Source organism: Phaethon aethereus (assembly GCF_964289735.1).
Source record: "Phaethon aethereus genome assembly, chromosome: 2".
In the NCBI taxonomy this organism is placed as follows: Eukaryota; Metazoa; Chordata; class Aves; order Phaethontiformes; family Phaethontidae; genus Phaethon; species Phaethon aethereus.
The window spans coordinates 1,848,035-1,860,548 of NC_138582.1; the positions used below are offsets into that span (position 1 = coordinate 1,848,035).

Consider the following 12,514-nt stretch of genomic DNA (forward strand, 5'->3'; position numbering starts at 1 on the left):
TTCAAGAATTCAAGTGATACTAACCCTGAATAAAGTTCCTTTGATGGTGTGATAGATAACAAAGGTAGTGAGAATATCTCCAAAAACATCTTTGTTTCAGCTTTCCCTCCTTCCTTTCCATATTAAAAGTGTGTGTTGAGTGGGCACCTGGCCACAGAAAGGCTCTTCTTTACCAGTTCTTGCAATTCCGTCACACCTTGTAGGAGGATTTACTAGCATGGGGCTAGCCTGAGGCATAGGAACAGCAGGCAGATGCCTGGGGCAGCAGGGTTTGGAGATGGGAAAGCCAAGGTATTTGGCAAACAAAGAAGTCATGGGCTTGCTGCCAGACTTGGAGAGGGTTAGCTCAGAGCAGAGTGACTTCTTCAAGCACTACCCTCCCTGAATGGCTTGTGGTAGCAAGCCTGAGAGACTCCCTTGGCCCAGACTTTCATGGCCTGGTCCTGTCGTATTCCCAGTGCTCCCACCACCTGTGTCTGTAGAGGGCAGGGAGAGGAGAGAGGCAGCCCCCTGAAACCCTGCTCACAGCTTGGGGAGAGGCTTTACAATACCAAAACCCCAACCATGCTGTTTCCAGTGGGTAAGGGATTGCAAGTCAGCTTTCCATTTCTTCTCCTGGTGATAAACTCTGGTCCCTGCTGAGGGTAAAAACATGGAGGAGAAAAGTATATGGGGTCTAATGCCTTGCTGTTCACAGCTACAGATGCTTTTTTTCCCCAAGGTTCATGGAAATCAGCCGGGTGTCTCTAAGCACTACAAAAAGAAGAAATATCAACAAGCTGCAGGGCAAGGCATAGACACTGGAATTATTCAATAGCCCTGGGCTTACACATCATGCCTACACAAAAAGCATCCAGCTTAAACAACCTCAGTTATTGTCCACCATGCAAACCCTCATTTTCTTCTCCAAGGAACACGAAAAGAGATGACAGTATGGCAGGAGGTGGAGCCTGCTTTGTAGCTCAGTCAATACATTTATATCTCAATCAAACTTGTTTTTCCAGTAGAATTGGATCTTGAGTCAGAATCGGTATACGGCAAGCTCCCAGGAGGTGTCCTGCTACAGCCAGCAGTAAAGAGCGGTGGCAGCCCAGTGACCAGGCAACGAGGGTCCATGCAAGATGAAGGTGTTTCTATCTCTTCTGTTGGTTGCCATTGCTTGCATGGAGTTTGGTAAGTTCCTGCTCTGACTTATCCAAACTTCTGCAGGAGATACAGAATGATAGGATGGGGTGCATCCTGTCCCCTCTGAAGTCCACGCCTCCCATTTTGAGCAGTTTTCAGCAAAAAATCTTTCTCTGGAATATTTCCAGCCTGTCAGATGTTCAGGACTATCATGGTCTCATTGGGATTGTTAGTTCAGGCTCTTTAGGAAGTGTCACAAGATGAAGTTTGATTATATTGTGTCATTTCTTTAATGCAAATTCCAGCTCTCCCTTTTTACATGTTTGTGCTCACTCTCTCTTTTCTTTTTTCCTTAACTTTCTGTTCTCTTCTTCCAACTTTTGGTACTTAACCCTGAAGCCATCTAGCCAGTTTAACTGCAGTGTGTGTAGCGGCGCTCTCTAATTGTATGTTGCACACGCGGTTTATTATGAGTCCAGTCTGCACAGGGATGCCAGTTAAACCTCACCCTCTGTTTCCATCAGTGGGATTCAGTTGCTTCTCTTCCATCTCCAACTCCGCAAAGCCAAACATGGTGGGGTGTTTGGGATATGAGTGTTTTCATTCCCTAGGAAGCAGGGAATCCCCTCATTGCAGGCAGTCTTACATGAGTGGTGATGCCATAACCTTTAATGGTGGAAGGTGACTGCATAGTGGAAAGGACACCCTGGAATAGACTCCCCATCCCTCGATGCTGCCAGAAGAATTACTTCTTGCATAAAAACTTATTTTATACTGACAATCCCAAGCTCAGAGTTCGTGTTAACCTGGGTGGCCAAGGTAAGTCCAATGCAGGATAAGTGCAGGAGCTGTGATTGTTAACTGGGATATTTGCGTGCTCTGCACTACTCCTCCAGATCCAGGCAGTGTAGGGTTTGATTTTACCTGTGCCTGACTAGGATATGGAGCTGTGTTAGGATCTTTTCCTTTGTATTTATTTCCTTTTTATGTAAGGATGTTTTCTTTCCTCAGTCTTTGGGTCTGCACAGCAGATTTAGCAAGAAAGGGACAAATGGGTGGAGAAAGAAGGGTGTTTTGGAGGATTTGGGGGGATAACACAGCTGCTATTTGGAGAAGCAGACCCAGAGCTGGAACAGTAGCCCTTTCTTTTGTGTAGTGCACTGACTGTCCTGTTATGCTAAGACATGTGTCCTGGCTCTAGTCACTAGCAGTTCAAAGCCTTGGGGTTCTTGTGCTGTGTCAAGATCAATGGGAGCTTCATGTGCTCATCACAGCTGCTACAGTAGGGATCAGCTATCACTGGTCTCCAGAGCAGGAGATATTTTCTTTCATCATTATACCCTGTTCATTCTGGGGATTTGTGCCTGTTTGTCAATGGAGAGACAGCAGTTCAGAGAGGAACATCATTAATTAATAGAGGCTGGCTTGGAGAGAAGGGGAATCTATGGTCAGGCCTCCTTAAGGGAGAGGCAGGATTCTGAAAGGCAGAATGGAGCAGGAAAGCAATGGGGTGGGATAGAAATTCAGTCTAGGATTGACTCAACAGCTGAATTTTGCCATCCTGCTTAATGAGACTTTGTCAAGAGTTGGGCCACCAGGGAGCAGAAGCCTCTGCTGTAACCCAGTGCTGCCATATTTCTCCATTCTGGTCCTTTCCCACTTCCCTGTCCTATTCAGATGAGTATAGTTAGGATGGATGCTTTGATTTTGTGGCAAACATTGGCAAATTTTAGAAACTTCACAGTGGATTTGGCAGGCAGTATTTTCTTCTGCACACTCTCTGCAAAACTGGGATAAAACCATGATGTGTCTGCAGTTCCTTCAAGTTTCTTCTGAGCATGAGTGGAATCTGTGTAATTTTAGCATTTCCTAGAAAGACAATCAAGGTTGAAGGATGGAAGATCTGCCAATATCGAAGTGAAACTAGAAAAATCTCTTCTAAGAAATTCCAAGCTTTTCTGCTTTTTTATCTCCTCTTTTACTTTCAGCTCTCCAAAAAGAATGCACTGTAACTACACTGAAATATTTTAGCCTTTTGTATTTACCTCATGTTAAAGAAGGCTTCTAATATATCTCTATTCCTTTTTATAGTTTGATTTCATTTTTAAGCCACTGCATGTCTGCTTGTCTATGTGTAAGTTCATAAGCTCTTAAAACAAAAAGGGACCTCTACAGTTCTGTTATCTTCACAAATATCTACCCTTCACATATAGGCCAGCTAAATATTCCAAAGCTTGTTTAAAACAGGGCTTTTAGACTGAAGGTCTTTAAGTCTCCGAGTCATGGTGTTTCTTCCCTGCTCTGTGGGATGCCAGCTGACTATTGCTGCTGCAGGGCTGCCTCACTTGCAAAGTAAAGCGGTTTCATTCCAGGTTTTGGTTATTTACTGTGTTAAACACTTCTTTTCAATCTCAGAAAAAAACCCAACTCATAGCTGTATCTGTTATTTAACATACTTATCTGTGTTTGAACCTGTTAGTCTGGGTAAGGTTAATGAAAATACGGAGTTTGTACATGTTGGGGACAATGCTGTCTTCATTCGACGTCTCTTTGTGCTTATCTTCTGTTTGTTGTTTTTTGTTTTTTTTTGTTTGTTTGTTTCTCTCAAAGAGGAATACAAATGCCATGGCTTTGACTTGTCCAGTGATGAATATAATGAAATCTGAGATAAATGAAAGAAATTCCTCCCTAAAGATGTATTTGACAGCTGTCAGATGTAGAATTGATGCAAACAAAACATCAGTTCACAATGAGCAACACAGAATAATAAAATGAGCTTTGAATAAAAGCAAGATAATTGCTAGATCTGTTTGTAAAAGGGCTCTTTATGGCTTACCAGAACTTCAAGTAAAGTTGCATTATCTATTTGGTGGCTTGCTTGCCTCAGCCTGCTGTTATGACACCCTGTTTTAGGCATGCTGAGATGAGCAGAACTCTTTTTCTTTTTCAATGAAGTTTAAAGAGATTTCACTGGGACTGTCAACAGGTGGGGTGAGAACTGTTTTCCAGATAGACCAAGGAAGGGCTGCTGGTCTGTGATGGTACCAAAAGGCATTGCTATGACTGTAAAGCACACACATACAAATGTCTGGCTGGAGGGTGGAAAAGAGGACCTAGCTCAAGCATTGGGTTCCTCAAAAAGACCTGTGGAGAGCAAAGAGCCCTGGAAAGCTTGTCCAAAAATGTCTTCCTTCGCGATAAGAAATACCTGACACTCTTTTTTGACTTAATATCTTTAGCTTGGAGTGCTCTGCAAATACTGCATCACAACAGTCTGGGCTCTTCAGTGTCTCTAAAACCTCTCTATCTCAAAAGACTTTAGGCACTGAAAGACTTGGGCTGTGGTTATTCTGCATGTCTCGGGGCCAATTGGCATCTGCAGGCTTGCAAGTGCCTTTGCACCTCAACAGGGAGGTGATGAAAAACATCTAGGAACTGATGGGTGATAAGGTAGGGTGATCTACCTTGGACTGAATTTGGGGACTTGAGTTCCAAAGTCTTTTTCTGTGGTCTCTGTCTAGAGCAGTACATGTCCTCATGCAGATTATTATTGTGGCCACAGTCATCTTTTTAAAATAACTTTTTACATATTCTTCTCATGAAACCAGAATCTCAGCCAAGGGAAGGGGTTGTACTTAATTTGTTCTCATGGCTCAGTGAATTTGATGGAGTCAGTTTCTTCTCTCTGGGACGCTCTTCTACCCAAGAGCTCCCAGTCTTTGGAAAGAACTGATAGCATGGGATGAAATTCTCCCTGCTGCAACTCACATTCAAGTCTGACTTCTCTGTGTATCAGATCCTTCACCAAGGGGAAGTCATACTTGACCAACTTGATAAACTTTTACAATGAAATTACTGGCCTGGTAGATGAGGGAAGAGCAGTGGATATTGTCTACCTGGATTTCAGGAAGGCTTTTGACCCTGTCTCTCATAAGATCCTCATAGACAAGCTGGTGATATATGTACTGGATGAGGAGACAGTGAGGTGGGCTGAAAACTGAATGAATGGCCGGGCTCAGAAGGTGGTGATCAGTGGCACAAAGTCTACTTGAAGGCCAGTAACCTGAGGTGTAGCCCAGATGATCCAGGTGGATCCAGTCCTGTTTAATATTGACTTTAATGATCTGAGTGATAGAGCAGAATGTACCCTCAGCAAATTTGCAGATGACAAAACTGGGAGGAGTTGCTGATACGCCAGAAGGTCATACTGCCATCCAGAGGGGTCTTGCCAGGCTGGAGAAATGGACTGATAGGAACCTCATGCAGTTCAACAAGGGGAAGTGCAAAGTCTTGCCCTATAGAAGAATGACCCCATGTAATATATGTTAGGAACCATCCAGCTGGAAAGCAGCTTGGCCGAAAAGGACCTGGGAGTCCTGGTGGACACCAGGTTGAACATGAGCCAGCGATGTGCCCTTGCGGCAAAGAAGGTGAATGGTATCCTGGGTTGCATTAGGTGAAGTATTGCGTGCAGGTCGAGGTAGGTGATTCTTCCCCTCTGCTCAACACTAGTGAGGCCACACCTGGAGTACTGGGCCCAGTTCTGGGCTCCCCAGTAAAGAGAGACATGGACATGGAGAGAGTCCAAAGAAGGGACACAAAGATGAGCATGTCTCCTCTGAGGAAAACCTGAGAGGGCTAGGACATCAGGAACACTTTTTTACAGAATTACTGTAAAGATTTTACAGAATTTTACTGACACAGGTTGCCCAGGGAGACTGTGGAGTCTCCATCCTTGGAGATATTAAAAACTCAGCAGGACACAGTCCTGGGCAACTGGGTCTAGGTGGTCCTGCTTGAACAGAAGGATTGGCCCACATGACCTTCAGAGGTCCCTTCCAACCTCCACTGTTCTGTGGGTCTGTGAATCTGTGATCTCTTTCTGATGCTCTGCTAATAAAAAGATAAGGACAAAAGCAGATTCAAAGTAAAAAGAGAGTTGGGGTAAACCAGCTACAAGTGTTTTTACTCTCCTGTGGGAATAACACTAAAGGAACCGGGGGATGTGGTTGGAACTGGCAAGCAGAACAATTAGACACTTGGCATAAATATGTGAAGCAGGGCCTGTTGACTGATTGTGATAATGATTAAAATAAAAATATCTTGCAAATTGCACAATTAAAGTATTGGACTTCTCCTGGGTCCCTGCATGTCTTAGCTGGCTGTTGGCACCCAGGCATGATCTTCAAAGAATTCAAGCACTGAGATGTTGCATTTTGCAAATTCTGTCTGCTGGCACCCAGCCACTGCACAGAATAGTCAGCCTGGTCTTAGGCAACCCAGCTACCCCCACAGTGATAAGGGAGATGCAGGTGGCTCAAGCAGCTCCTTCTCACTATTTCATGAATTTGCTCTTGATTTTTTTTTAATCACCCTCATCATTTTTGTTGGAGTTGGGATGCACCAGCACATTCAGCCCATATTTAATGCGTGTTCTAGGGTGTAGATTCAAAAATTAAATAAAATTACCCTTACACTCTCTTGTGGACTACTTAAGACCTATCTGCAAAAAAAGCCAACCTACCAAACACATGATAACAAAGCAAGAACAGAAGGACAATCTTTGTGCCCCAAACATTCAGCACCCTGGTGTTGACAGGACTTTCCGGTATCATGGAGTCTTCTGTGTGTGTGTCTTTGTCTTGCTTGACTTGTTACAGGGGGTCTGAACCTACATCTGATCCTGTGCTTTGACCACCAAACTACTGTATTTCTCATTCTCATTGGTACAAATAGATTTTATTATTCCATTCCTGTTCTCAGTATGAGTGTTTTGGAGAGAGACCCTCCCCAGAGGTATCTGAAGGGGCACAGACAGAATCTGGTGTTCCACACTAAGCCCAACCTCATGTTTTTCCTCCTTGCAGTCCAAACCTTGCAGTGTTACACTTGCCATGAACTTACCGCTGTTGAGAAGTGCCTGACAATCCAGAACTGCACGACAAATGAAACCATGTGCAAGACAACCATGTATTCTCTGGAGGAAGGTATGGGCAATGATTTCTTTATCCATATTTTTAACATGAGTCAGCATTTCTAGAGTGAAGACTTCTGGTGTGGGGAGCAGTACCTTTTCTCATTTAAGTATGTAAGTCTGGAAGAGACCTCCTGTGGGGCAGAGAGTAGTCTGCTGCTGTTCCAGAAAGCAGTCTTCATGTGAGTGAATACTCACTAGGATGCAAGCTCATAGTTAATGCTCAGTGTTGAGCAGGGTTAGAAAAAACATGTTGACTTGAGCTTGAGACATGGAACTAAAGAGTTCTGGCTCTGCAGGCCATTTGCACGACTCACACAATGGGTATCTGCTAGTGCTCTCCTGACATAAGAACTGTTTTTGAAACCTGGGTGGAGCAGAGAGGCCAGTAGAGATGAGTTAAGCTCAGTAAGGTGGGGACACCAACTTCTGGTCATTTGGAGGCAAAATAGAAATGCCCTTGAGTTCTCTGGAGCTCTCAGAAAGGCATCATCAGTCTGACTGGTGACCCTTACAGGTCATAACTTCTTCAAATGAAGAAATGCACTGGGAAGATGGAGGCTCTCTCTTTTGCATGGTCCTGCTGATAAAGCTCTGGTCACGTATGGGAGAGGCAGGAGATAGTGAATAGAGTCAAAGCAGAGGCAGAAAAAGTGCCTAATTGACCTTTTGCTGGGTAAAACTGATCCAGGCAGGTCACAGAGGATGCAAAGTGCTGTTCAGCTTGCAGCTGCTCAGTGGACGCTGTTTCCTATACTGCCGATAGGAAGTAGACCAATTGTGTTTGAACTGGACCTAAAACTTTGATGGTGGAGGTACCTAATGTTTCACTAGGGATAAGGGGAGCTCTCCTCCATTCCTCCCATTCCTAACTGTTCCTTTTTCTTGCTTTGCTGTAGTTTATCCCTTCACGGGAGTCTCGACCGTCACCAAGATGTGCTCTTCCCTCTGTATCCCATCTGATGTGGATGAGATTGGGATGACACATCCCGTCTCCTGCTGTTACTCTGACTTGTGCAACATTGATGGTGCAGCTAGTTTGAGGATCAACTTTGTGCCAGTTGGAATGCTTGCATGTTCCCTTTGTGCCTTCTTCTGGACTAGACTGTGAGGAGCTGATGGGGAGGTCTTTCATGCTGAAGAACCCAACAAAGAAGAGAATAAACCCCTGCCAGCCCAGCTTTCTGTTTAGATGCCTCATGGACAACCCTCAACATCTCCCAGGAACTGCTTTTTTAGTACCAGCCTTTTTTCCATGACCAAGAGAGAAGCAAAACTCAGGAAGTCCTGACAAATTTTTGAACTGAATCTTCAACAACTCTCACTAAACTAACTATAAAGTTTCTTTGCTCTACTGGTCTGGTTGGTTTTGAACTAAAAAATTCTGCTGTATGAAGTATATTTAAAGCAAAAAACCTTGCACTAAGAGCTTCCATATCTCCTTAGAGCATTTTTTTGCCCAGGTGTTAGCCAGCAGAATAGCTGAATTGGCCAGTTTCTCAGACGAAATTCAGTTTTGTGATAGGTCCTCTCCACCCCACAGTTTTGTGGTGGCTCTTTGTGCTGTCTAGATCTCCTTCTTTGTACACAAGCAATTAAGGAGACACTTTGTCCAAAATATGAGGCAGGAGACTAAACTTCCTGTGCCAGTGATCTGATCCAGGGAGGCTAAAATCTCTTGTTTTCTGTACCCTTTTGAGCAGAATAAAAAGAATGTTATGTTAAAACTGTAGTGATCACTGAAGTTATTTATAGTGGACCTGTCCTCTGATACGGTTTATTATTTTACTTTACTTTCTCTCCAAACTTCAGTTCCACCTTTCAGTGTTGTTTATACAGTGAGATGGGTTAGGTTTTCTGGTCAGTCTTGCAGCAGATAGAAACATAGAATAGAATTGTTTAGGTTGTAAAAGACCTTTAAGATCATCAAGTCCAACCGTTAACCTAGCACTGCCAAGTCCACCCCTAAACCATGTCCCTAAGCACCACATCTACACGTCTTTTAAATATCTCCAGGGATGGTGACTCAACTACTTCCCTGGGCAGCCTGTTCCAGTGCTTGACGACCCTTTTAGTAAAGAAATTTTTCCTAATATCTAGTCTAAAACTCCTTTGGTGCAACTTGAGACCATTTCCTCTCATCCTATCGCTGGTTACTTGGGAAAAGAGACCAACATCCACCTCACCACAACCCCCTTTCAGGCAGTTGTAGAGAGCGATGAGGGCTCCCCTCAGCCTCCTCTTCTCCAGACTGAACAACCTCAGTTCCCTCAGCTGCTCCTCATCAGACTTGTGCTCCAGACCCCTCATCAGCTTTGTTGCCCTTCTCTGGACACGCTCCAGCACCTCAGCGTCCTTCTTGTCATGAGGGGCCCAACACTGAACACAGGATTCAAGGTGCGGCCTCACCAGGGCCGAGTACAGGGGCACGATCCCTGCCCTGCTCCTGCTGGCCACAACATTGCTGATACAGGCCAGGACGCTGTTGGCCTTCTTGGCCACCTGGGCACACTGCTGACTCGTGTTCAGCTGGTTGTCAACCAGCACCCCCAGGTCCTTTTCCGCCGGGCAGATCTCCAGCCACTCCTCCCCAAGCCTGTAGCGTTGCATGGGGTTGTTGTGACCCAAGTGCAGGATCCAGCACTTGGCCTTATTAAACCTCATCCAGTTGACCTCGGCCCATCGATCCAGCCTGTCCTGATCCCTCTGCAGAGCCCTCCTACCCTCCAGCAGATCAACACTCCTGTCCAACTATGTGTTGTCTGTAAGATGTGCAAGATGTTTCCCATTACCGCCCATTGGCAGTGGCCTTTCATCAACATTTCTTCTACCAATTCCACTGCTACAACACTATCTACTGGTATGATTGGGTGATTTGTGTAACAATTTTGTCCTGAATTTGGAATTCAGTGGAATGACTTTCCCCCTTGCTTCAGTCCTCTAGATCATCATCTGCAATTCCCTGTATGTTGGTAAGGGCTCCTACATTTTTATGTTGTCCATCCTGGTCTGATTCTGCATTTTCCCATAATCCCCTTTTCAAGATCTACCAGCAAAAATGTCCTCCTCTAGTTATCACCCTGCCTGTGAAATTTGAAATCATCATTAAAGATGTGATTTAAAGTCTTCTGTGTAGCATATGCATAAGAGCAGGTTTCCAAGAGAGGTGGTACAATTTCCATTCTTGGAAATTTTAATGACTCAGCTGGATGAAGTCCTGAAGAATCTGGGCTGACATCACAGTTGAGAGCTTTGTTTGGGAACTTGGGTCCCCCTTCCAACCTGAGTTTCCTGTAATCCTATGATCCACCCACTAAGATCACTAGAGTACAAGCACCGTTATTTCAGGGCGTTCTGCAAAGTCTGACAGATATTCCTGCAATGATTTTCACCTGTCCTGCATTGCTTCCCACTGCCAAAATGAGATCAAATTTGGAATGAACTGCAATTCTGAATTCACACAGAGCTCCCAGGTTGCTTGAATAGAATTCCTTTGCTGGAACAACATTGTGTAAGCAGTCAGGGTGCTGCACTGGCGTGGGGCTGGCTGGATGAACCCCATCCTGGCTATGGAATGACTTTGGAAACAAGCTGCAGGCTTGCATTCGCTGGCAGTGTGTGCTTTGCAGTGTCCTCTACCTGTGAGCCATGGCCAGAGCTCAGTCCCCAGAGGTGTTTGATACGTTTCTGGCTTTCCGCTGCCAAGGGTGGTTACATGGAGATTCTCCCTTTTTGTCTGTCTGTTCTGGCAGTGAGTAGTCTCAGGGTTTGCTGGCCCAGGGGCTGTATCAGGACCACTGTGTGTGGTAACCAACAGTGAAACACCACCAATATGTCTTATTCCATGTTGAGTTTATTCACACTCCCAACCTTCACAGCACCCTTTTAGACTTAATACCACCATTTCATTAAATGTTGTTTGCTTCTCTTTCAAAACCTCAAAATTTCTTTCAACCCCTCTGCCTCACAGTTTCACTCAGATCTCTTGTTCTTACAGATGAGCAGTAGTGAGACTGCTCCCTGTCTACCTTTTCTACGCTATTTATGTTATATAACCCTGTGTCCACACCAGTAGCTCTTTTCCAAGCCAAAGATGCCTTGTGTAAATTGAGATATCACTCACAAATCCATGAGTATATGAACCCATCTGTACTCCAGGTACTGAGTACAATAGAGAGAGGACCATTAAAAATCCTGAATGAGCCCATGGAGAAAGAAGGGTGTCAAATTTTCTCACTAATACCAGGACATGCACGAGTGCCAAGACACGAATTGGGAACTTCATGTTCTTGATGTGCTATTGCTAAGACCTAACAAACACATGTGATTTGTCATGCCCTGGCAAAATGCAATGGTGACAGGCCACTTTGTGGCCACTGGGTTCTGTCATAACCACCTCTTTGCTTTTCATTGCATTACTGAATGATGTTTGTTACATCCAGAAGCCCAGGGCACTTTACCATAGCTGATAACTTTCTTCTACAGTCTGAAGAAACTGAAGTTTCCCTGAAGCAAAGCTGGCGCCTAGATATATGGATAAGCATTTCCTCCTCTTTGTCCATAGGCACTGGTGACACAAACCTTATTTTATCTTCTTTCTCCAAACAAAGCCAAAGAAAGCCCCATTTATTTTGCATTATTGTAAATGGAGGGTTTCTTAGCATGTGTTCAAAGTACCTGGCTAATCATTCATTTGTCAATGATAGAAAAAATATTAGACATTTCCTATTCACTGTCCAGAAGTGTATGTATGTCACCACTTCCACACATGAAACCAACTAATTACATACTTGCAAATCTCAGAAAGAAATACAACTTCCACAGTTTTTCACTGCACAGCACTGCTCTTTCTCAGACATGGGTTCCTGGGCTCAGAGTACACTGTCCTTACTCTGTGTTGATTGATAAGAAGTGCAGTCATGGCCCAGAACATCACAAAATTATCATGTCAAAGAGCTTTTAAAAACAAATACATCAGAAGTCAGATTATTGCATTATATCATCATCTTAGAGAACAACACTAAAAATACCACTGTAGTCATGGACACTGAGAGTATAAGTCATGGGCAACGATACTGAAAATGCTTGAAATCAAGCCACTGCTGGGCTTAGGAGGGTGAACGGAGCATATGTGGCTGGTAGAGCTAAAGTCACATCACCGGACAGGTTAACAGAAGAAAAAACATTGGCTCCCAACTGCAAGAGGTGATGATATAGCTCTGTAGGCCAGTAAACACGATAGTGGCGTTGCTCTTAATAGGCCACATTCTTTTTATTGAGTTTGCAAGTCCTCAGGGCTGAGGCTTGTTGGGCTCGCTTTGCCTGAACTTATCTTGACCTGCCTTCAGCATTGTTTTTACTTTGTTCAACTGTGACAGCAGTTTTCCTAATCAGCCAGGTAGCTATGCCTAATTC

General features: G+C 44.3%; 1 protein-coding gene across 1 annotated transcript; it reads left to right on the top strand.

Annotated features, from left to right (window-relative positions):
* Positions 1-1,121: 1,121 nt before the first annotated feature.
* LOC309417124 (ly6/PLAUR domain-containing protein 2-like) lies at positions 1,122-8,210 on the top strand (the record flags this gene model as incomplete). The annotated part of the gene is made up of 3 exons (XM_082014564.1): positions 1,122-1,173; positions 6,993-7,112; positions 7,999-8,210. 3 exons carry the CDS (start codon positions 1,122-1,124, stop codon positions 8,208-8,210), a joined length of 384 nt encoding a protein of 127 aa, XP_081870690.1.
* Between the last annotated feature and the right edge of the window lie 4,304 nt (positions 8,211-12,514).